The 25780-nt window shown below is 35.0% G+C and overlaps 1 protein-coding gene across 29 annotated transcripts in view; it reads left to right on the forward strand.

Moving 5' to 3' along the window:
- Nucleotides 1–25780, forward strand: part of PTPRD (protein tyrosine phosphatase receptor type D) — a 1161500-nt gene that overhangs the window by 1044101 nt on the left and 91619 nt on the right. For 13 of the 29 annotated variants that reach the window (XM_030968045.1, XM_030968046.1, XM_030968023.1 and 10 more), the window contains 7 exons: nucleotides 431–548; nucleotides 5415–6002; nucleotides 6434–6531; nucleotides 7319–7572; nucleotides 12147–12237; nucleotides 18039–18248; nucleotides 21534–21694. In XM_030968045.1, coding sequence (XP_030823905.1) covers nucleotides 431–548; nucleotides 5415–6002; nucleotides 6434–6531; nucleotides 7319–7572; nucleotides 12147–12237; nucleotides 18039–18248; nucleotides 21534–21694 — 1520 coding nt within the window. Of the gene's footprint in view, nucleotides 1–430; nucleotides 549–5414; nucleotides 6003–6430; nucleotides 6532–7318; nucleotides 7573–12146; nucleotides 12238–18038; nucleotides 18249–21533; nucleotides 21695–25780 lie in introns of all 29 variants that reach the window. The other 16 variants (XM_030968017.1, XM_030968025.1, XM_030968031.1 and 13 more) reach the window with 2 other exon arrangements.

Raw genomic sequence — 25780 nt, forward strand, 5'->3', positions numbered from 1 at the left:
ATGTAAATGCACGCATTTTTCTTACTAGGCATTTTAGAACTATAAGTGTGATATCCTGTTAATGATTAAGTTAAACTGAGTTTCTCATTTCTGCATGTGCATGTGTTTCACAATGTCAGTAGTATTCCTCAGGCAAGGTATTTCAGAAGACTTTTTTCACTGTTCATACCACTAAGCCTTTGGCCTTTTGCTTTAAACTACCTGAGGTATATTGTTTGGATGTGTACTGTCCTTCATTTCTTTAGTGATTGAAATGTTTGGCATTATCAAGTATTTCACACAGTACAGTCTGTTGGTGCACTCACATGCTTGCTATCACTGCCAATAGCTCAAAAGTGTAATATAAATGGGTTTCTAAAGTGTTCTGCATTCTCCTGACAAACAATCTATTTTAAATTAATTGTTCTTATTTTATTTTCTTTCATCTTAGGAAATGATAATTTCTGGGCTTCAGCCTGAAACCACATACTCTTTCACTGTGACAGCCTATACAACTAAAGGTGACGGAGCACGCAGCAAACCCAAACTTGTATCTACGACTGGTGCAGGTAATACTTATACACAAATTGAGCTCTAAATGAATCCTTTGCTTTTTCTGCTACTGTTTTGTTCTTACTGTTTGAAAATCTCCTATTGTGTGAAAAGCGTTTCTAGGACATAGGATTTTCTGTTTCAGTATTTGGACCTTCATTTATTTATATAAAAATAGGGCTCTCCCTTTATCCCTTTCCTAGTTCCTGATGAGGTCACTTTATAGCTTTTAGTAGCTCTTCCACTGAAATTGGTGTCTTCTTTGAGAGGAAAAAATAAAAATTTTTCCTCAGCTCAGAAGGATATTTGAAAAACTTGTAAAGGGCTTTCAAGATCTTCCTGAAAGTAGCAGCACTGCTACCTGTTAGTAAAAACATTGAAAGAAACCATCTGTAAGACATTCACAACTTATCTCAGAAGAATGTAATTATTAAAGCAGAGAATTGGAAAACAGAATGAAACTCCATCCTGTGAAACCCTGAAGCCCACATTGATTCAGGGGCAATTTTAGGAACAAACTGGTGCAAAATTCACTCTGCCACTGTGTTCAGTCTGTGTTTGATCTCAGGTGGTATCAAAGGCTGGATATCCTGACTGAATAACCAATACAGCAGTTAGCACAGATGGGATGAACCAAACTGCTTTTAGATGAGGAACAATTTTTTTTCCTTTTTTTAATGTGTCTCTGTGGCACAGCTTAACCCAGGTTTAGTGTCATGCTTACCTACAAATGTTCACAATCTGTAGGTATTGTGTTCATTTTCAGGGTTTTGTAGTGCAGCCATTAAAGATATTCTATTACAGTCACATACAGCACCTTTACAAGTTCTCTGAATAACAATGTATTGTTTATGCTAATAGATAAAATTCAAAAGGAGTATATATTTGTATTTATAGTGATTTATTCAGTTTTTAAAACAATCACTGAATGCAGGACATATCTTGTATTAATATCAAAACCATCTATATCCTTTTCTTGTTAGATTCCTTGGAAAAATCTCAGTCTTGATGGCTAGATGCACAGTGCTTCATTTCAGATCTCAGAATACATTCTAGTCATTACTCTCGGCTATTGCTGAAACATACCCTCTAACTTCTTATCTTTCCTGAATTCTCATACTCTGAGAAAAAAGGTGATATCTATTTCTGTCATGTATTGGAACTTGATTTAAGAAAAAAAGGGCACTGGATTCATTTTCTTTTTTAAAGCTCAATTCCCAGTTTGATCAGTTACATAAATTCCCAGTTTAACACAGTTATATAAATTGAGATTTTATTAGTTCCTAACATAAACATAAGTTATGGAAATATGCTTGCAAAACTTAAAGTTTCACTGCATTTAGTCCTTATTGACTGTTCATGCATCATTCTACCAAGAACTCTGATGCTTCTGCTTTAAAAAGACAGAACAAATCCTATGTCCCATATGATGAACTTGATTGAACAGCAACGGAGAATCAGAGGCATGTCTATAAATGTAATTCATATTGCACTGTTCTTGTCATTTGCTTAAACCTGTGAACAAGTGATGTTTGTTCTTGGGATTAACAGCTAGTTACCATTCTGCTCCTTCATACATTCCAGATTGTATGAAATGTCTTCACTTTGTGTTACAGCTTGATGTGTTTGGGCTGTTTTTGTAAGAAAAATTTATATCCAGATTTTTGAAAAATGAGACATTGACTATAGTCAGTACCAAGAGCTTCCTGCTCACTCTCTGTGAGAATGCATCACACAAGGGAATGATGCATTAACAGGTTGTAGGTCTGTAATGCAGTCTCCTATTCACTTTCAGTCTCCATTTTTTTCCTAGAAAGGTGCTATTGGAATACTACAATAAAAAAATGAAGGATGTGCTTTCTAGTCTAACTTTTAAAGTTTGAATGAGATTGACTGAGATTATATCCATAAAAGACATGAAAGGAGAATAGATATTTGAACTTTTACTAGAGAAGCTATCTGTAAAGTATTCTGTGAGACAATAAGTAACTCTTCAACTGTCCAGTTAGTGATACAAAAGTATAATTTACAGTTTTAGGCAGGAAAGATTCACCAACTAATCCTATAGTATGGTAACTCAATTATTAGTATAGTCACTGAACACAGCTGATATTTTTATTCAAGAGTGTGTTTTTGTCTTATGTTTGATTTCCCTTCCTCACTGTTAAAATCAGATGCAATAAAAACTGTTACTGAACATTTCTAAATCAAAGCACTTACTAGATTACTTGGGGCAGAAATTAAAAAATGTATGATTAACAAGACCTTGATAAAAATGAAGACGTACTAGTCAGTGATATCATACAATTTTTATGAAGATTTTGATCAGACCTTTAATTTCTGTGTCACAGTAGTTGAAGAATCTCATGGGACAATAGCTTGTCCATTACTTGTCTTTTGGTTTCATACCGAACAGCACCCTTGAAATACAAATTTCAGCTAAAAAAAGAAAGTTTATATTAAGGCATTGGCGTACTTTATAGCAGCTAACAGAAAACACTTATTTCGGGTACTTTGACGAAGGCAGCTTGCATGAGCTTCTACTAGTGATGGCAAGCCATTGCAGCAGTAATATCTCTTGCAAAGGGGTGTGTGAAAGATATCTTGTTATTTTCTAATGGAAGAGGATTTCACTAGATCAGAGAATATATTTTATTTTATGGACAATTTCACTTCTTTTACACTCATGGAAAATTTAGATTATTAACAGAAATTTCTAGACAGAGCTGTTTGGTGACACAGCTGTATATACAACTGCACAGAATCCTGTCATTTGTCCTAAAAGACTATAATATTCATAAGTAAGTCATACTGAAAGTAAATGTTAACTGAAAGCTGTCTGGAAATGAAAAGAAATTTATCTGCTTCGCAACATTAGATAGGCTTTACAGTATTAAAAAAAGTGACCATTATTATTTACTGTTTCAGTCACAGGGCATTTTATTGGAGAAGTAAACATTATTAATTCCCTGATCAAGAGCAAGTACTACTTTCTTCCTTTCTCTGTAGTTATTCAGAGTTTAAAATGTCATTTTAATTGTGAAGTCTGCCACAAGAACAAAACAAAAAAAAAGGCAATTTATTACAAAAATACTTTCCAATAATCTCTCCTCTAGAAAACTGAAGGGGTATTATTCTTTTTAGGTAAACTATTATTTGGTGCCAGTAATAGAATGCAGAGAAAAATATGGTCTGCAAAAGGCCTTCACAGACTTCTCTTTGTTCCATAAAGACTTTTAGTTATCATTGAGAAAAAGTCAGATCTAATCAGAGAGATATTCTTTACGCAGCAAGCAGAAAATGTGGGAAAACACAAGATTCCACAGAATGCTGCCAGGTGAACTCAACACTTAAATTTAAAGAAATTTGGAAAATTTACATAAAACCTACCTATAATTCTTATTAAATGAGAAGCAATGTCATGACTTATGACAGATGTAATGAGGAAAGAGCTTACTAAATGCAGAATTTTCTTTAAGGCATGCTACTCTTCCCTCCTTATTCCTAATTCTTTATGCAATGGCAGTTAGACCATCTGACAATAACAATCTGATTTGCTGGGTGCCTGAGAACTGAAGATAAGTAATAAAATCTATTGAAGTGTTTAAATACAGGAACCAGAGCTCACAGTGCAGCAGTTACATTCACATGGGAAGGCTTCAAATACAGATGAAACTAATCAGTCTTTGTTGAAGACTGGGTTGTCATTGCAGTACTACTCCCAAAACTATTCTGGTCTCTTGACCTGTCAGGCATTGGTACTGAATGAGTACCAATTTCTAAATAGTTATGGATATATTTCATTACCAAATAAATCACTGTAATAGAAAAAGACTTTTTTGAAATAGAACTATTAATGAAAATATAAAAGAAATGTATACAAATGAGTATGAATAAATTAAAATTAATTAATCAATTAAATAGAACCAGTAAATGAGAATTCATATTGGGACTCAAAAAATGTACATTATATAAATTCTATAATGGTGCTTCTGACTTGATTAGGATTCAGTCCTCTCTGGACTGATTCAGTTCAATTCCTCCTCAATGTCCATACCACTGGACACATACCAGTCTGAACTTCTCTAAAAGACAAATCACCAGTTAGACCAATGGGTTCCAATTAAGGTTGTGACTGTATGTAGTGTATAGTTTAAGAAAAGCTACCAATTTAGCCTTCTTCAAAAGAAATCCAGTTCATGTGTACAAAAACCATGGTATAAAATAAATCATATGTGATAAGCCATGCTGCAAAATATTAAATTCCAAACTGTATTATCTCTCCACACTGAAAGGGTGGAGGCAGAAGTGATTTATGTATAGAAACTAGACAGGGCTCTATCCTGTGTAGTAATGATTTTTGAGGGCAAGGTTGTTCTGACTTTCTGACTTCTACTACATTTTTACTCTTAATGATAAAGTTATGTTAAACTTATCTAGAAACTTGTTACTTCTTCATTAATTATTTTCCCATTTACAGGAAATGTGCCTTGGATTAAGTATATGAAAACGTATGACAGTACTTTTTTCTTTTTTTTTGCAAACAAGGATTTGTGACACAGGACCGTTCATAAGACATTTGTTGGAAGTTTACTTCTTGATTTGTGTTCCTAGATCCTGTGCATCTGAATAAGCTCTGTATTTAGAAATAATGGTAAGGGAAGAAGACAAAAGCAGTAATGTCTCTACTGTTGCAGCTCCTTATGCTGCATTACTAAATAGTGCAGGAGCCAGATACTATTTCTTCATTAGGACAGTAATATGTGGAACTGAGAGTGAGGAAGGAGAAAATATATCCCTATTCCTGCGAAAAAAACTAGCCTCAAGAATTGTAGGTGCAATTGTGTTTATATCTATCCTCTTTAAATAACATTGTGCTACAGTTCCAGGCAAACCTCGGCTTGTGATTAGCCACACACAGATGAACACGGCTCTAATTCAGTGGCATCCTCCAGTGGAAACTTTTGGCCCGCTGCAGGGTTATCGCCTGAAGTTTGGTCGCAAAGACATGGATACATTAACGACCATGGAGTTCTCAGAGAAGGAAGATCACTTCACGGCCACAGACATTCACAAAGGAGCTTCTTATGTCTTCAGGCTCTCAGCTAGAAATAAAGTGGGCTTTGGGGAGGAGATGGTTAAAGAGATTTCTGTTCCTGAAGAGGTACCCAGTGGATTTCCCCAAAATCTCCACTCGGAAAGCTCTACTTCTACATCAGTCCAATTAACTTGGCAGATGCCACTCTTGGCAGAAAGAAATGGCATTATCACCAAATATACCATCTTGTACAGAGATATCAATGTTGCTTACCAGCCAGTTGAACTCCCTGTTGTTCCTGCTGATACCACTATGACACTTTCTGGCCTAAAACCAGATACCACTTATGATGTAAAAGTACGTGCCCACACAAGCAAAGGGCCTGGTCCATATAGTCCAAGTGTCCAGTTCAGGACACTACCCGTGGATCAAGGTAGGATTTGTCTGCTTATGGCGTTGACCTTTAAAGGAGTATCAGTCTTTGGATATCAGTGTATTTGAAGGTATAAAAAAACTGACTGGCCCATTCATAAAAATAGGTTCATCAAACACAAAAGGTAAAGTATATAAATCTTAATATGTTTTGGATGCCTTAGAATTCAGTTGTCCCTTGCCAAGCAAGTTCTGGCTAACTTCTTCACGACATCTTCAGGTAAGGAAAATGTGCGTATTGAGTTGCACTAGATAAGAGTGAGAATGAGTTTAAATGTGATATTTAAATATGAACAAACAGGTAGGAGAATTGAATTCTTGGTGATTTTTGACCTAAATGGAAAGCTAATACTCCCAAGTAGCAGTGGAAAAATGAGAAGATCTAAGCTCCAAGATGTTGTTTATATACATTGTTTCTTTTTTTTCCAGCAGTGTTTGCAAAAAATTTTCATGTTAAAGCAGTAATGAAGACTTCTGTTTTGCTGTCCTGGGAAATTCCAGAAAACTACAATTCAGCTTTACCTTTCAAAGTAAGTTACTTTCCATTTGTACAAGAGAAAATGACAGAAACTAGACAATGTATTTACCTGATTAAGTAGCTTACTGAACATGAATTGTGAATATGTATTGGGGGTATCGCTGTTTCTAAGATTGCTAATTTTTTTTTCACCACTACAGTATTTTAAAGAAAACAGTGGAACAAAATAATTTTTTTCTTCTTTTTTTCTAGTCCTTTCAATAAAGAATGCAGTTGAGTACCATTTTGGGTTTGCCTCCTCAGCGTACAACAGCATGTTTTTGATTTGCAGTTCTTTTACTCCACTAGCTATAGCTTTATCCAGATACAGAGACTCAGAGTAACATGCAGTCTTGCCTGGAATTTCTTCTGCTTCATTCTTAATCACTTGTGTCATCTCAGGCAGTGACAAGTGAAGAACAGTATTTTAGGAATTAAATGGTACAAAAACCTTTCTAAATAAGGAGTCTGAATGAAAAAATCAAGATACTTTTAACAAGAGTACCTTGCCATAAATTCTGGGTCCAAGAAAAGCTGCTTACTTTGAAAAAGTGAAATTGGATTTTAGGAGTGTTTACATTGCTTTCATTGCTTTATATGAATGTAGTACTCTTTTTTTCCTGAAATTGAGAAGCTTACTTTCAGTAGTGAATTCCCTTCTGCTTTACACCCTAAAATACCCAAATAAATTTAAATTTATTTGTTATTTAAATTTATAGGTAGGTTGATTCCTGAATTCAGTGTGACAGCATCATTTGCCCTCTCCTAATAACCAAAACTACTTTTGTTTATTAACTTAGATCCTTTATGATGATGGGAAAATGGAGGTTGATGGACGTGCTACTCAAAAGCTGATCACAAACTTGAAGCCAGAGACATCATATTCATTTGTCCTGACAAACAGAGGAAATAGTGCTGGGGGTCTTCAGCACAGGGTAACCGCAAAGACTGCCCCAGACGTGCTTCGCACAAAGCCAGTTTTCATTGGAAAGACCAACTTGGATGGCATGATAACTGTGGAACTTCCAGAAGTACCCTCAAATGAGAATATAAAGTGAGTGAATCAATGACATACCATTGTTTTTAGCTCCAGAGAGATGATCCTCCTAACTCTTGATGGTCGACCATGGTTTTATTCCTTATAACAGTTCAGAGACTACAGTACTCTGCAGTAGTATTTGACCTAATATCAGTGTAATATTTGATACAGTAAACTGGGAGATGCTGATGACTCTCTCAGGGGACAAGATGCCTTACAGAAGGATACAGATAGATTGGAGCACTGGGCAGTCATGAGTGGCATGAAAATTAAAGCAAATGTCAAATTCTGTTGTAAGGGTCCTTGAGTGCATTCAACAGGGGGCAACAAAACTGATGGGATGACTGAAAGGGATATCCTGTAAGGAGCTGCTAAGGTTTTTGAGCTTGTCTAGTTTGGAGAAAAGAAGGCTAAGGGCTGACCTCCTACTCTCTGTGGTTTCCTGAGGAAGGGAAGTGAAGAGGGGGCTGCTGATCTCTTCTTACTGAGATCCATTTATAGAATATGAGGCAATGCCTCAGAGCTGCATCAGGGGAGCTGCATCAGATGTATTAGGAAGCATTTGTTTACTATGAGCGTTTTCAACCTGGTAAGAGGCTTTCTAGTCAGGCGGTTAATGTCCCAAGCATGTCAGTGTTTAAGAGGTATTTGGATGATGCCCTTAATTTGTTTTAACATTTGGTCAGCCCTGAAGTGGGGAGGTAATGGGAACAGATGATCACTGTATGTCAGTTCCAACTAGAACTCTTAAGTTTATCTCTTAGCCATGTATGTAAGACTTGTATAAAGACTGATTGTCCTTCAGTTTGCAGATTTTCTCACAGTACTTTTGTTTTTCATTACGAACTGCAAAATGAGGGATGCAGAAAACCAATTATATTTTGAACAATATATAATCTCAAAAAGAATGGATACCTACCAATGCATAACTATCCTGCTGTGGCTCCTTGATGTACTCAGACTCAGTCACTCAAGAATTATGTCGAGTTTTAAAGAATTCATACTGCACTTAAATTAATTCAGATTAATTATTTCTGATAGTTTTTATCAGGATAAAAATACCTTGTCCTCTCCACTGGTCTCAGAAAGAAAACAAGAGATTTTGCTAAAAAAGTTGGAAGTTTTCCAGAGGTTACATAGATTTTGGAAGGGAACAGGTGGTGTTGAAATTTAAACAGAAACAGGACTAAAGACCTGACAGCATGTGGTCAGCAGGGATTAGAAAGGTTAGACAATAAAGATTTGCCAGGAAAACATGAAGCATGATACAATCAGTAAATATTATTGCTCTGCTTATAGTGGTTGTTGTTGACCTGTAAGGTTCCCATATGTAATGTAAAGGAAATGGGGAGGAAAATGAGCCAGTCACTAAATGATGGGAATTCAACTTGTGTCTCCCTGGTGGATTTTTACAGCTTTCTAGAAAGCTGCCCCTCTTTCATTACTGCCTGAAGATTTTGAGGCAGGTAAGGTCAAGAAATAAATGACTTTGAAACATTTAAAGGATGAAAAACTGAAAAATGTAGTCATTATCATTAGATTGAGTAAGATGCGGTCAGTAACAAATGCAGCTAAGGAAGACTGAAGATGGAATGAGTCAGAAAAGATTTATGAGGCAGAGCATTCACAGAGAGAAAAATGTGCAGGATAGCTGATCTAACAGCAGCAGAAGATAGCACTGGAATAAATGGCAATTCCTTTCTTTTTATATAGTGTAAAAAAGTTAAAGAGGTTAAGTGACATCAGAAAAGGAATATTAAATCTATAGGGTCCAACTGCAAATTTTGCAAATAATGTATCTCCTATTTTTGCATCTATTTTCTAAGTTTTTATCAGGCTTGATAAAATAAAACATAACAACAAAGATTGACTTGACCCTTGGAGCAAGCATACCAAAGCAAGTACATACTGAACCGTAAGCCTGACCTGATGCTTGCCCCAATAAAATAAGTAAGGTTTTTCTGCATTAGTCTTTATATGGGAATAACAATTTCATGTATTAGTCATGTTGACATTTTTAGACATGCTGCTCCTCTATTGGTACATTATATGCTGAGGATTGTCCCTAGCTTACAATGAAGTACTGAGAAATTTTCAATAATACTAATTACACACAAAGTGAAACAGGTAATAGTTTGCTCTAATGCAGAATAGGTAATGAGATTGAGGGTAATATTATAAAAGCCTTTGTAATATTTGTAATTAAAGAAGGTAGTATTTATCAACATTTGATGGTGATACAGGATAGAAATTGGTGCAGAGCTCACCTTATGATATGTAAAATAATCTCTTTTGCTCATCTCAAGGGAGCAAGTTCTTAATTTTTCTTTCTCTTAGTATTTTGGGCTATTTCCAAGGCAATTTTTATGCGTAAAGAGCAGTTCATGTTTCTCCAAATCTCTTACATCTTTGAAAAGTCTTAAGTAAAAACAGAGTTTTGTGGAAAACTTTGGCCTCTCAAATACTCAGTAGATAAAACAAGATCTAAATAAACCCTTTATTTCTCACCCTCCCCCCTCTCTCCCCCAGGAAAAACTCCAACCTAAAAACAAACAAGCAAATAACAAAGTAAACTATAAAACATGTTTTTCAGGAGACGCTACATTTTGCACAATTAACTGAAAATCACAGAACTTTATTGTCCCTCACAATTTGCAGCACTGCATATTAGTGTGAAAATTTTCATTTTTCTGCTTACTATTTATCTGCTTATTCTTTCAGTTTAAAATACTCTCAGTGTGCCGAAAGTCTTAGTAGATTTTCAAAGTTACAAGAGGGAGACTTTGATTAGGGAACTGAAAAAGAGTGGGAAAGTTACAATTACGTGCTGGATGTTATTTGATTGAAAAGAAAAATGTATAAATGCTCTGTTAGCTTAAAAAATAAAAAAGATGAAGAAAAAGAAAAGGATAAATATGTGTCTTTGATGTTTGAAAGACATAGAGGGGCAAGTTTTCATTTATTTTTGTCTTGATTCTTACACATCTGTTAAAGAAAGGGTATGCCAGTCAGTGTTTCCTAGGATTTACAATTAAAAGTATTGTTAATAGACCAATGCAGGTTTAAAACCTGGGGTCAACCAGCCTTACAGTTTTTAATATTTTTAAAAGATTATTTATAATGTTGTCACTATAAGAATGCATGCTACAGATGTTTTTTGAAATACTGGAATACAGCAAGGGGACACTAGTTAAAAATCTGTGGGCAACACTGTTTTCCAGTGCTCCTGTTGGAACTTAGCATTTCCACAGAAAATTTCCTCAAATTTCTTAACACAAATATTAACGAATACACATACTCTCTACAGGAGCTGAAAACCTACGGTTTTGTTACATTTCTTTTATGGGAAAGAGATTTAAATAAGAAGAGATCATTAAAATGGATCAATGGCTTGCAATGGTATGGTAAAAATGATAGTTTAGTGTTGGCTTAGACTGAGATGGTTTTGAGCCAGCATTTAGGCAGCTCCTTTTCTGTAGACTCTTTGTTAATTACTTAGGATTTTCAGTTGCATTTCATGAGTAAAATTAATACTTTTGAAGAAGGTTGAATGGGTTGTAAAAAAAAAAAAGCAGACTGGAAGAGGAGATGGCCCATGAGACTAAAATTATCTTCCATAATGAGAGCCAGAAACACCTTTATAAGCTTTTGTTACTAGAAACAAAGAAAATGTTTCTGTCCCTCTCCCCTGATATGGGGAGAGCTTGACTTTGTGACAAGTCTGTTTATCAAGAAGACATATACTACCCTGAATGTCCTGCTGTTGTGATTCCACTGCTTCTTCCCTCACATTAATGTGAAGTTATGGATCTGCCTGACACATGTCCAGGTTTTGCGAAGTAAGCAATAAAAGTAGCAGATCTCCATCACACTAGAAAATATAATTTACTAGTTTCCATGGGTGGAGAGGAAGAAAATATTATTATGAAAATATTTCTGAGCAAAACTGGTACATATAATTTCCAAATCCTAGATATAAAGAGAGTATATATCAAGCTCTCTTACTTATGACTGTGAACAGGATACTTATGTAGATAGAGCTAACGGCATTTGATTGTCAAAAAGAAAGAGAGTATGGGTGCAATGTATGTCCTCTTTGCCTTCTTTTCTCTTTATTATGATATTGGCATTAAAAAATTAAATTTTTAAACCTACTATTCTGATTATACATTAAAATGGGAGAAGATAGGTTGGTAATTGAGATTGAAATATATGGTAATGTATTTCAATTTAGGGCTTTGTGATTTTGTTTCAGTGCGATGGTGGCAGGGCATACATAACCTATGGTTCTTGTATTTCATGTTGGCATTTTAGTACATTGTAATTAAAGTTTTTTATAAATATTTATATGTTTGCGCAAAAAGGCAGGTAATTGGTCCCATTTGTTTGTCAAATGTTTTACAATTGATGTTTTTCATGAGTGTGAATGTTTACAGCTATGTTTGGAAGACTGCAGTGACATATTAATGTGCAGAAGTTTATTCTCAACATATCACTTTTCTCTTTAATTCCTCTAAAAAGACCCACTCCATCAATTTGTCTGTTCCTTTTCATTCAACTTCTCTTTTGTCCAACTTTGTCATTTACAGAGGCTATTACATAGTTATTGTGCCTTTGAAGAGGTCTCGTGGAAAGTTTATCAAACCATGGGAGAGTCCAGATGAAATGGAGTTAGATGAGGTACTGTATACGGCTTGGGGTTTTTTCTTCTCCTTTATTAAAGAAGCAATCTTTCTACTTTTAGGTAATTAACTCACCAGTTTTAAAAGTTTTGTCAGGATACTTTATATTTATATTTGTGTTTGCCTGTGGAGACTAAAACTGAAATTCAGATTACTTAAGTGAGAAGATAGTAAAGACATTAAGTTGAAATAAAGAGCACAGTGTCTTATATTTTGACACTAATATTTTATTCTTTTTCTATTGTAAAGACTGATGCAAAAGTGCAGGAGGTGAAATGACTTGTCAGCAAAAGCTTAATCACCAACAATATGAACTGTAATAAAGGTCTGGTTCATTAGAGGGGTGTTTACTAAGTTTGTAACAAATGCTAAATTGCAATTTGCACCTCAGTTTAACATTTGACCTTCTAGTGGTGTTTTTACACCATTGTTATATACTGTAATACTTCTAGTGAGACATAACCTCCATTCCACCCACAGTTTGTGATCAGAAATAAATGCATGAACAAGGAAGGAAAGAACAACATTGTGTCATCGTCTGAAACTGTAAATGACCTTAATCCAAGGGGAGGAATTACTTTCATTTAGAAACAATCCCAGCAATGCTAGAAATCAATTCAGTATATTATTGATATAGCAATAATTCCAGGAAATACAATATTTACCCCCATTTTCTGTTTCACTAAAGGACAATATAGCTCATGCAAACTTGTCCTTCTTCTTTCAATCTGTAAATCTGTAATAATGCTACTTTTTGTGATTGTAAAAATCTTTCAAGCGCCCCTTATGACAGACTTCTACAAAAAACAGGTGGTGGTGTTATTATTGTTCTCATTGTATCTGGCCAAGATTTCAGATAACATTCAAATGCTGTGGTACTTCGTACGTGTAATATGTCTGCAATTCAAAGACCAGAATCAGGTTTTTTCACTCCTGATAGAGTGTTCTTTTGACTCCATTTATTTTTCTATTTTATTTTTCTATTTTGTCCATTTATTTTTCTATTTTGTCTTGGTGGATTCAAGAGATTTATGTTACAGAGATAACCTCACCATATACTTCTCCATAACACAGTTACTGGGAAGTGTTGATCACCTGTGAGCAAGCATAAATGTTCTTTTCTCTCCAGCCATTGACAAAATGGATATAAATTTCAAATTTTGCCCCAAAATATAGGGAAAACAAAGATCTTCACCAAACTAACAGTGTTGTAGAAAGAGTTCAAAATATAAATGGAATTATTTCAGTCCTTGTCACAACAACAGGTAAATCCTTAATCAGAATATTAAAAACAACTGTTCAGAGGAAGGCATGATGGCTAACTGATTCACCCCTATGTTTCTTCTTGACCAGTTTCATTTATGTGATCATCTCTCTTCGTTCAATTGCAGCAATAGCTCACTTTGATCTATTAACTTCTTCCCTTTAAAAGAACTTGGATTGTAAATGCCATCAGCTCATGATCATAGTCATAGGTGACATCAAATACAGTTAAACAGTAAAACTCTGACAGCCACATCCATACAGTAATGGAAACTGATTGAGTATTACCACCCACTTTTAACATCCAAAGGCTGTAGTCACATTCAGCAGCATTAATAGGTTAAAGGATAGATGCCAGATGACATTGAACTTTCTGGCGATTAAATTCTGTGGTTCCTGCTGATTCTCATAACAAAGGGTCATTTTAATCATCCTGCAAGTTGTGTTGCCTTAGTTGGTATAACAGATTGATAAAGAACATTTATTAATTCAGAAATATTTGCGTCAGGATGGGTTGTTTCCCACTTCTATTGATATAATTGATACCACATTGTAGAATTAATGATGGAAGAAATAAGATAAGCATTGACTGGAAAATGAAGTTATTTCTGATAAAGAACTAAACCCTTTGATATATCTTTTACAATTGCCACCAATACATATAGCAAGAGCTGAGCAGGGAAAAACATTAAAAGCAGGCAGCAACTGCATATCATGCTAACTCATTCAGGTTCTATTACTTAAAAGACTGGTTTGCTTCCAGCTTTGGAAAGTATGCCTTTTATCAAGTGTGCTATTCCTGAAGAGTTTGTGAACACAGTGCCACAATAAATACATTTGGAAAAAAATAATAACAACACCAACACACACACACACACACACACAAAAAACAGCCAAAAAAGCCAACAACAACAATAAAAAAAACCCCAACTAAACAAAAAAAGAACAACAACAAAAAAAAAAGAACAAAAAACCCCAACAAACCAAAAAATAAAAAACCACACCACCCCCCCTTCAAAAAAACCACTACTCTCTGAGCAAATAGTTCCTGATGATCAAGTGAGGATACTTGTACATATTTATATTTTTCGTATGGTCTCAGATATGTGTCTGGTATCAGAATTGGTTGGGTAATAGATATTTCAAAGAACTATGTTCCAAATAGTTTTCATAGATTGTCAGAAGGAAAGTTTTTGCTAATAAGGCAGCTCTTGAGTACAACTCCATTACATAACTGAGCAGTCCAAAAAGACTCTCCAGCCTTATTGTAGTTACCTAATCTTCCTGCTCCTTGAACCTCAGCTCTGAAAAAAACTAAGATAGTTTCAAAATAGCAGATAATGAACTAGATGTTTGGTATCTGAAAAAAAAAATTAGAGATACAGTCCTTTTTACTAACTCAAAATTTCTTTTTTTTAATTATCATGAAGTTTAATGACTTTAAATAGACACATCATGCAAATAAATGAAAAGAAAAAGAAATTATGATTTGCAGTAAGTATTACCTACTAGGATTACTTTAGATCTGTAAGCAGTAAAATCTGAATAAAGATTGCCATGTTAAGTCTTAAATGAATTCAGTAATTTTATCTGTGTATAGTTTACAATAGGAGATAGATGAACAAGTAATGATATTTGGCAACAACCCCATTTCCATAAGAAACATTAATGAGGCTGGAGGTTCACCTGAGGTCTACTCAGTCATGTGTAACCAATGTTACAGACAAAGTTTTTATCTACACACAAAGACACCTAAGTTAACTGGCCTTAGGTGATGTATAACCACCTTTGAAAAGTTTCACTAATTTTGTCTCAGGCTAACTAACTTTTAGCATTCATAGCCAGAACTCAGTTCCTGGTCACTCTAATACTGTACTTCATCATTCCATTTTCTTCCAATATATATGTTTTCTGTTACTATTTCAAATGCAAGAAATTATCAAGATCAAACATTTTTCTTTGCCTCTCAATCTTAATTAATTTTGATTGCTGTACTCCTACCATACTTTGACATTTTGAGTTATTTATAATCTAAATTGTAAATACACTGTAATCTGGAAACATATGATAAAGAACAATGAATTTAATTGAGGCAGACACACAACTTTAATTCCAGTGGAAGTGGTGCATGGAAGTATCAGTTACCCTCGGGGATAGCACAAGCCGTACACATCTACTAGAGCTGTTGTGTTTGTGGCTCCTGACTTTAAGCTAGCCTGCACTGTTACTACCCCAACACTTAGCTTCATGTTTTGGCAGACTTCCAGATAGCCAATGCTCAGCCCTCTGCATAGCCATTGTTATAAAATGTGGCATCATACAGAGATAAACTTTTCATAGTGCTTCACTCAGCAGATCCTATAAGGGCTGATCTAACCTGGAACAAACTTCGATTATTCTCTGCCTCATGTTCTGCATTTAGTAACTCTTCCCAGGGCATAGGAAGCTACCAACAGATGTGAGAGTCACCTTCAATAAAGTAACTAAATAGAAATCTCTTCAATATTACGGTTCTCTGCTGCCCTAATTTTTATACGACGCAAATAGACTCTAGCTGCTCATTAAACTGTTTAGGAAGAATGAAAGAGAAATATGGACTGCTGATTGCAATAGTGTCCTTGAGTAATGAATAATGATTTCTAGTCTCAAATTATGGCCAGTTCTTTTTTTGCTCAGGGGATCCATTGCACTGTACCAGCTTTTGTGTCATGGCATTGAAATTGATAGAGGTAAATGGATGTAAAATCTCTGCAGCAGGGCACAGACACAGCATTAGAGCTGGAAAGCAGTTTACTGCATAGGTGTTTGAAGGTATAACATCCAAATGCCCTCAATGTTAAGGAAGCCTGGATTCAAGAGGCACAACTTGCTTTCATATGTATCTGTAACCTTAAATTTAGTCAGTGAGAAGGGCTATCAAATTATTCAGTACTAAAAGCTCCTTTCTGAGTAGCAGAGTGAATATTAGGTTGCTTTACATGCATTGTTAATTGTGTAATTGCAAAATACAAGATACCGTGAAGGGAGACAAAAAGATGTGGTCGCTAAGATGTGGCCTAAATAAAGAGTGCATTGAAGATGGTGAAGGGCCTTGAGGGGAAGCCATATGTGGAGTGGCTGAGATCACTTGGTTTATTCAGCCTGGAGGAGACTGAGGAGAGACTCCATTGCAGTTGCAGCATCCTTGCGAGGGGAGGTGGAGGGGCAGGCACAGATCTCTTCACTCGGTGGTGACCAGAGACAGGACCCAAGAGAATGCTCTGAAGTTCTGTTAGGGGAGGTTTAGGATGGATGTTAGGAAAAGAATCTTCACCCAAAGGGTGGCTGGGCACCGAAACAGCTCCCCAGGGAAGTGGTCACAGCACCAGCCCGACAGACTTCAGTGCTCTCAGGCACAGGGAATGATTCTTGGGAATGTCCTGTGCAGAGCCAGGACTTGGATTTATTGATTCTTGAGGGTGTCTTCCAACTCAGCATATTCTGTGATTCCATGATTCTGTGGAAAGCTTCCCTGACTTTGAAATTAATATATATAGTTAAGATTGGATTTTAGTATCTCACTCCAGAGATTTGTCTCCTTCTTCTCTAGAAATGAATTTTGTGCTAATCTGCTGTATTAAAAGTATTAGTGTGCTGAAAAGACTAAACTACTTAGAAAAATTTGTGATTTAACTAAAAGTTTCATAATCAAAAAACAAAGGGAATCACAAAGAGACCTTAGAAGTCATAATTTATCACACAGGAGAAATTCAGACTCCTTGTAGTCAAATCAGACTAATTTTTGTGGAATACCAGTATATGTAAAGCAAAAAAAGGTATTGAAGAAGCATTTGTCTGATTTAATAAGTAATTCATCAACAGATTATACCAGCTGAGATTAAGTTCCTTTATTAGTAAGTGTATGTTTTCCAAGTTTGAGCCTGGCATCTAATCTTGTACTGATGTAAATTTTAGTTTTGTTTATCAGAAGAAGTGATTCAGTCACCGTTCCTGGAGGTATTTGAAATGATGTGTAATTTTGGCGATTAGGGACATGGTTTAAGAGTGGACATGGCAGTGTTAGATTAACGGCTGGAGTCAGTCTTAGAGGTCCTTTCCAATGTAATTGATTTTATAATTCTATTCTATGACTCAATATAGAGATAGATGATAGATAGATAGATAATATGTAATATGTTATGCGTATTTGTATGTCCCCAGAGAAAATATATTGTTTTCTTATCCTCTCCCAACCTGCTCCTAGACACAAAAGTATCTAAAAGTTGTTTTATATTTGTAGTCTGAGCGCTGCAATTGCCTGCTAGTATCTTATCCTGACAAGAATGTCAAGAATTTGGAAGATTTTGCAATTGATTTAGTGATACTGATATATCCCATGAAATGTGGATAAATTGTTTTTCTGTAGTTCCTGGTCATGCATTAGATTTTCTCATTACACTGTCAATAAGTTACGTTAAAATTGTTTACAGTTATCTTTCTGTTCATGTTTGCTCTCTCTCTCCCCCCTCCTCTCTTTTCCCTTCCTTCATTTTAAAGCTGCTTAAGGAGATAGCCAGGAAACGCAGAAGCATTCGTCTTGGGAGGGAAGTTGAATTAAAGCCATATATTGCAGCTCACTTTGAAGTTCTTCCTACGGAATTCACATTGGGGGATAAGAAGCATTATGGTGGATTTGAGAATAAGCAACTGCAGAGTGGTCAAGAATACGTCTTTTTTGTATTGGCTGTAATGGAGCACTCAGAATCTGTAAGTTAGTTAATGTTTTTCAATATCTAAATTACCTTACACAATCATGGAAGCATTTTTTCAATGCTTTTTCCACTTCCCTAAAGCTTTATTTTAATATTAGATGTCAGAGCATCTTTAAAGTGAGTGCTCCCTTACTCAATGCCCATTAATTCCTTGTTCTGTTTGCACCTTTGTGTATTGCTTCAGTGTATAACTGAAAACTGAGTTACCTTTCATTGGCTGTATCACAATCCTTTGAAAATTACATTGTGTATTATTTTTGACCATGGACACAGCTTCTGAGACATGATCTTTACAGCAGCATCCTTCTCTATGTATTTAAAAGAATTTAAAAACTGTCTTTTGATGCTACCATTGAATAACAGTATACAATATACAGGGTTCTTGGAAAGATCCATTGAACTAGAGACATGCACAGCTACCCTCTTTAGTTATAGTCATTCCATAGCAATTTTATCTGTAAATTGTTAGAAAGTTAGAAAATAATTCAATAGTAGGGAAAATTCCTAAAGAAAATAAAAACTAAAAAATGAGCTGTCAGTTCTCTTTACCCAATTCATTTTGTAGTCACATCCCTTTATGCATGAATTAACCTAATGCATGTAATGTATTAAAAAAGAAAAAAAAAGGACAGATGTAAGACTTTTGAAAGATGCAATACACATTAGCATTTTAACATACAGCGTGTAATACAGTATGTTTCTAATTTGTAACTTAACCTGACAGGTACATTTGCAGATTCAATCACTTGAAACTCCAACACCGATAATCTGAATTCTAGTCAAATACTTGCAGTGTATAATGTGCAATTGCTTTCTTGGTGTCAATGGAATGTGCCTACTTAAGCGCAATGAGGAGGTAGTTCCACTTTGAATACTTTTAGACACATAGCTTCATTTGAAAATAAAGTGCCTCTTGCAAGCTCTAACATAAATCAAAAGTTCTCTTTTCACTTTTTGACATGGGCTACATAGACAGATAATTCTGAAGGTGTTGCATCAGAAAGATTCAGATTGGAGAAGGTAGACAGCTTTTTACTATAAATTAAAGAGGCCATAAATCTGTATGGCATAAATTACCTCTACTAAAATGGATCTTTTCAATATAAAGTGCAGCTTCTTGTGCTTTTTATATTAATTAAGGAATAAATTGCCTAAATGTATTGTTTTGTTAGAAATCAGGATGAAAAAGCAGGAAGAAATAGGTTTGTAAACTGACAAATATAGCAAAATGTGTATAGGGTCCTACTTTTGATAGACTTCAAAAAGCATTACTGAGCTTAGGCTATCAATAAGACACTTCAGCATGCCATCTGAAACATTTATGTGCTTGAATAGCATGAGGTAGCCATAGATTGTGAAGAATTCTTTAAGGGTGTGTGAGATTCAGCTTTCAATGACTTTGAATGCTCCAGTGTATCAGCTCCCACATATATAGCTGATTTTCTTCTAGGACTACAGGTTCTACAGATGTAACTTGAAAGGGACATTTTTCTTGATATTCAGACGTTACATTTTATAAAAGGCTACTTATTCAGAGAGCACAAAATTTCTCTCTTGATTGGTAGAATAGAGAGCTTGAATTAAAAAAGGTCATGGGAAGGTCTGAATTTGTTTAACTTAGTAAAATGGGAGCTGGAGAGCTATGATTAAAATCTATAAATATGTTAAGAATGTCATCAAGAGGAAGGAAAAAATAAGATAAAATTTTAAAATAATAAATGAGTTTAAATTTTTCATTAATACAAGATGGTTTAAAATTGAAAGTGAAATCCTATTTATTGAAGAAAAGGTAGTAAGTGTTTATACTGTTACCTTCAATATCCCTCTATGTCTTTTTCCAGGCATTTTTGCCATCCACTCCAAAGGAAGAGGGGAAATACAAAGAGTTTCTTCTTGTAGCAATGAACCTTTTTTTATTTCTTTAGAGTACTAAACCTGAGGGAAAAAAAAATCAGTTTACTTGGGTGGCTCAGGAATGGAATGTGAAGACTCCCCAGTTTCCATACAATGATCATAGACGTAAAACATAGGGAGGTTTTGGTGCCAGATGCCAGGTGTACTAAAATTCTATAATATAACTGGAGATTGTTGGCATGTGTGCTAGCTCAGTAACACTAAGTGTCTCAGCTTTGCCAGTCTTAATCCTGTCTCAAACCCAGACACTGTCATAGCCCAGAGCCCAAAACAGGGCCAAATGAAGTGTAAAAAAACGTCTCCTTTGATAACACTTGTCCTGGCTTAGGGCATCTTTCAGAATTTGGTGCAAACATAAATGGAAGCTAATCTCTTCTCCCAGTTATCTTATTCTGTCTTAGCTGACATTTCTGATCTACCATGGAATCAAGTTTTTAAGCCTTTTGCAAGATTTGTAGTTCAAATCCTAGTTTAATGCTGATGGAGACACACTAGCACAAACAAGAAATATGTACAAACAATTTTGCACTTCTGACTTTACTATAATTTAGACTTCTTAAAATGATCCAGTTTCAGCAGGCTGACTCTTCAGCCTCTCCAGTCTGTAATTTTAACTCTGCACTCAGCCACAGATGAAACATCTCAGGTCAGACAAGAATAAAAAAGAATTCTCTTTATCACGGGTTTTATCCTAGGCCAGCTGGCTTTACATCATGTAGTAAACCAAAGATTTTCAACAACCTCCGTTTGTTCATAATTTTAGTTTAATCCTTATGAAACACTGAATGTTTAGCTTCCCTTAATATTCTACAATGGATTCTCCCATTTTTCAGTCTTAAATTTGAGTTGCCTCCACCTTGTGTAGGTATAGTCTATCAGTTTTTGACTCATCAAAATGCACAGTATATCGTTGCAAGGTACTCTTCAAGGAACCTCCTACATTCAGTCCCCTTTATTTTTATCTATAGCAGTCTTGTTATGTCTCAAGTACCCTTCCATATTGCGCAGGAAGAAAGTGTTAAGCCAGTATGAAACTAAAACAAAACCCAAAAATTGGTAACTGGTGGGCTATAATTCTCAGTGTCCTATTCAGTTTTTCATTCTCTGCTGAGGTTGCAGAGTGTTCTGTGAGGACTGTGCTATATGATTTGTCCGCAGGTCATTTTAATATGTGGAAGACAAAATAAAGATTATAATAACAACACACTGTTCAATTTGCAAGTTTGTTTATTTCCTTCAAAAAAAATAACATTTCCAGTTTGCTGTGTTCATTGCATCATTACCTTCTATACATTTATTTTAGATATGGGACAGTTAACATATTAATGCATTGCTTTCTGATTAAGAACTCTTTTTGTTTCTACAGACCATGTATGCAACAAGCCCATATTCAGATCCTGTTGTGTCAATGGATCTTGATCCCCAACCAATTACAGATGAGGAAGAAGGCTTGATTTGGGTTGTTGGACCAGTTCTTGCAGTGGTGTTTATCATCTGTATTGTTATTGCTATACTTCTTTATAAAAGGTAGGTTTACCTTTTAGTTTTCTTGCAAAGTATGTCACATACCCTCTATATTGGTCTTTTGTAGATATGCCATTTCCCCTCTATATTGGTCACTTTGTAGTACTTGTTCCACACTGTATTTTTGCATTCCAATATTAACTGTCGTTGCTTTGGTACATTTTGAAATTTATTAATGGCTTCCAGGATGCTGCAGAAATTTTTGACTGAAAGTTTTCAATAATTACAGGTATATGAGTACGTTTTTATGCTGATTATACTATATTAACACTATTGCATTTAAATGTTTTTTCCACTTTGCATACATTTGTATGCAAAGATACATTTGTATGCGAAGAAAGTAAATAAGTGCTTGCACATAAATATGTATGGAATTGGCACATTTGACTTTTTAGAACTTGTTTATAGATGTATAATAGTAATGCATTAGGGGTTACATTCAGCTTGTTGCTAAATGTGATTTTCATCTCCACTCAAGTAATTTGAATTTCAACTTTTGACAGCTGGCCTCAATTTGGCAATGTATCTATATGAATTTGGAGCTCTGATCTGAGAGATTAAAGAGATATCAAATAGCTGTTTTCTACTAATCTTGCAATAAGATCAAATTTCACTCATTCTTCTTTCACTCTCTATGACACAGATTTAGTTTTGCTATTACACAAAGGACTTCCCTTTGCCTTACAACATTCTCAGTGAATATGATGCCATAATTTATATGTAGCAGCCTTTTACAGTGTAAATGAGTTAACATGGGTCAAGATACTAAACCAAAACCAAAGAATAAAACTCAAAAAGTTTATTTTTAATCTTTGTATTTCATTCCTAGTACATTTTTTAAATATATTGATAAAGTAGATTAGAGGAATATTACAAAGATGCTGCCAATTTCTGAGGAGGGGGTACACTAAGGATAATTTTATAAAATGAAGTATGTCTTCTAAAACCAATGGCTATGATGCTATTACCTGCATATAAATACTTAAATCTGAGTCTGTATGCTCTTCCTACATTTGGTGTCTCTGGTCAAATACCTCTTAAGTTTCATTAAGAGAATTCTTCAGGTTTTGGAAAGAATTCTCTGTTTGGCAGTCAATAACCACTCCAGAATTACCTTCACCTTTGGATTCCAAATAGATATGCACTTATAGAATGGTTTCAGGGCTAGAATCATACAGCATTTGTTGCTTGCAGATACCATGTCTCCTGAATGTTTCTGGTAGTTCACAGTGTCTCAGCCAATCAAATTAGTTACCAACTCTGTTTTTGTTAGTCATGTCAAAAACTGGTCATTGGAGATGTGCTAAAAGTGAAATACTCCTTCCTTCTAATTATTTTAAAAGTAAATCTTCTCCCATACTACAAAAGAAATCTGAATAGTATATTAAGCAGATGCGCAACTACTTTGAGAATTACTGATTACATTTATGTAACTAAAATAACAATCTTCTAATCTATTACCAAAAAAAAAAAAAAGGGAATATTCCTCATATGAGCAGGTAAAATTTGCTCATCAGTAGTGTGAAGAGGTTGTCATTTGCTGAGAATGGGGGACATGTTTTCCATCTGTTATTTACTACTTGTACTGGAACTGTTTGGGCAACTGTCCATATGTATTTATTTATTTTTCTATTTTCAGCTGTTTACTCTAATTTGTTAAACTGCACTGATTTGGCAAATTACCTCCAAGAAATTATGACTGCAGTTTTATCAGTCTGTGGTCCTCTATGAGCTTTTATTTCTGTAAAAATATAGTATATAATTGGATATTTTTTCCAAGAGTAGGTAACCTGAATGCAAGTTTACTGCTAGATTTTGATAGATTTGCTGACTGTAGAAGAGCAGTGACAAGACAGTTGGGATATTTAACATATTGCTTCAGAAAAACAGTGAAGTTTAATTTGTGAGTTAAATAGACCTAATGTGGCTACAGGAGTTGGATGGAATATATTATTGAAACAGGCAAACAAGTAATTTTTGTGGATACAGAAAATTTTAGAAGTATATTTCTAGACTATATTGGGGTATAAGTGCAACAAGTATGATAGTGAGAAAAGAAAATGAAGGTAGAGGGCATCAGTCTAGTTATGAACATATATGCAAAAAAATTACAGATGATTTTGTTAAAGAATGTGCAGTGCAAAGAGGATGACCAGTAAATGACTGTGTCTTCTGAAGTGCAAAGAGTAGTAACTCAAATAAAGGTCAACTATGTTTAATTCCCTTTGTCCATAGAAACCTTTTTGATCAGACTTGGACCACTAAGCTCATGATTTATAATACTACTTATACATTTAATTACAATCACAGAGAAATTACGACTGCAGTTTCCAAAAGAATAATTTTATGGGGAGAAGCCTTCCCCTTCTTTAAAACAGGCATTATTAGATAGTGTGGATAAGTTTCATGGGTTGGTTTGAAGTATATTAAACTGTTCCAAAGACAAGGAATGCATGTTTGAACTCCTTATTATTTGTTGTTAGGCTGTAAAAAGGTTATTGCCTCTGCATTTACTTTTCTTAAAATCTGAAAGCAAAGATATTTAATGGAGAAGTTTTTGGATCATATATTGGAATATAGCCAAAAGGTCATTGCAGCTTAGTAAGAAACAGGAATAGATGAGAATAATACTGAAGGGTACCTTTTCTTGTCATTGGTTTAATAGTCAACACAGATGAGGCCAATTATGGAACCAAATTCCACATTTATTTTATGGAATTTTACCATATTCCATATTCTATACCAATTCTGCATGCTCCTGTGTGCAGAAGAATCCACCAATTCACAGAATCAAAGAGCCATACCTCTGGAGTGGGTTGTATCTCAGCCCTGCTCAGAGCATGGTCACCTGCAGCAGTTTGCTGAGTGGAAAAGTCTTGTATAGCTAAGAATGAAAACACAATGACCTTTTAGGGCAACTTGTTCTCATATTCAACTATCCTCACAGTAAAAACTATTTTTTTCCTGAGTTACAGTTGACTGTGTCTTGGCAAATGGAACTGACTTGTCTATCAACCAGTTCAGTGTTCTCTGTCCTTGCAGCAGTGAAACCACCCTGCAGTCATAGTAAACATGACACCTATTTTGTTGCAGATCTTTCCATCTATTAAACTTTATAAACAATCAAATCAATAGATTCAAGTAAATTCAAGTAAAAAGCTTGCTTCCTTTTTGGCCATTTTCTTGTTGACAAGAAAATAAATCTTTTCTTTGTTCAGAGATGGAGTATCTTATTCAGCACAGTAAGATTTGTATCCAAAATCTCAAACAAAAGCAAACCTAGAGAGAGAAACAGATAGATAGATAGATGATAGATAGATAGATAGATAGATAGATAGATAGATAGATAGATAGATAGATAGATAGATAGATATAGATAGATAGATAGATAGTGTAAGTCCTCGAGGAAATGCCTAACCATTAGGAGGTCTGCTTGAGTCACTGTTGACATATATTTTATGTGTTTGATACATGTTCAATTGCATAGGATTAGGTTGATTAGGAACTTACTTAGTGAATGTTAAAGAGCTCTAGAAATTGTGTGGTGTTTCTCAGAAATGAACAAACTAGAGAGAAAAGTGATTGTCCCCATGATGCATCCTGTCATCTCATTCTCAGCTTTTGGGTGCATTTTTCTTTTTTTTTTTTTTTTAACAAATTAATTTATGTGGATATTCCTTGCAGTTTTTAAGAAATCACAAATTCCCTAATTTCAGTTTTCCACTGATGAAGAGCAAAAGGTTCCTCATTCTAGATTTTTCAATTTCTAAGGAAGTTAAAGCCATCTTGACAAACTTTGTATTGTTTGCTTTTATAAAGTTCAGCTTTTTGATTTGGTTCAGAAGACTGTAGCCTAAACCTAAATCTTTTGAACATAGTAACTCCAGCACTCTGAATCATAGCATTTTAGATTAGTTTGGGTTGAAAAGGACCTTTAAAGGTCATCTAGTCCAACCCCCTACCATAAGCAGGGACATTTTCATCTAGGTCAGATTTCTCAGAGCCCCATCCACAGGCCTTGAAAGTATCCAGGGACAGGGCATCCACCACCTCTCTGGAGAATCAAATTAAATAGTGCTTCATAGCCTT

This window comes from Camarhynchus parvulus, chromosome Z (assembly GCF_901933205.1).
Source record: "Camarhynchus parvulus chromosome Z, STF_HiC, whole genome shotgun sequence".
NCBI lineage: Eukaryota > Metazoa > Chordata > Aves > Passeriformes > Thraupidae > Camarhynchus > Camarhynchus parvulus.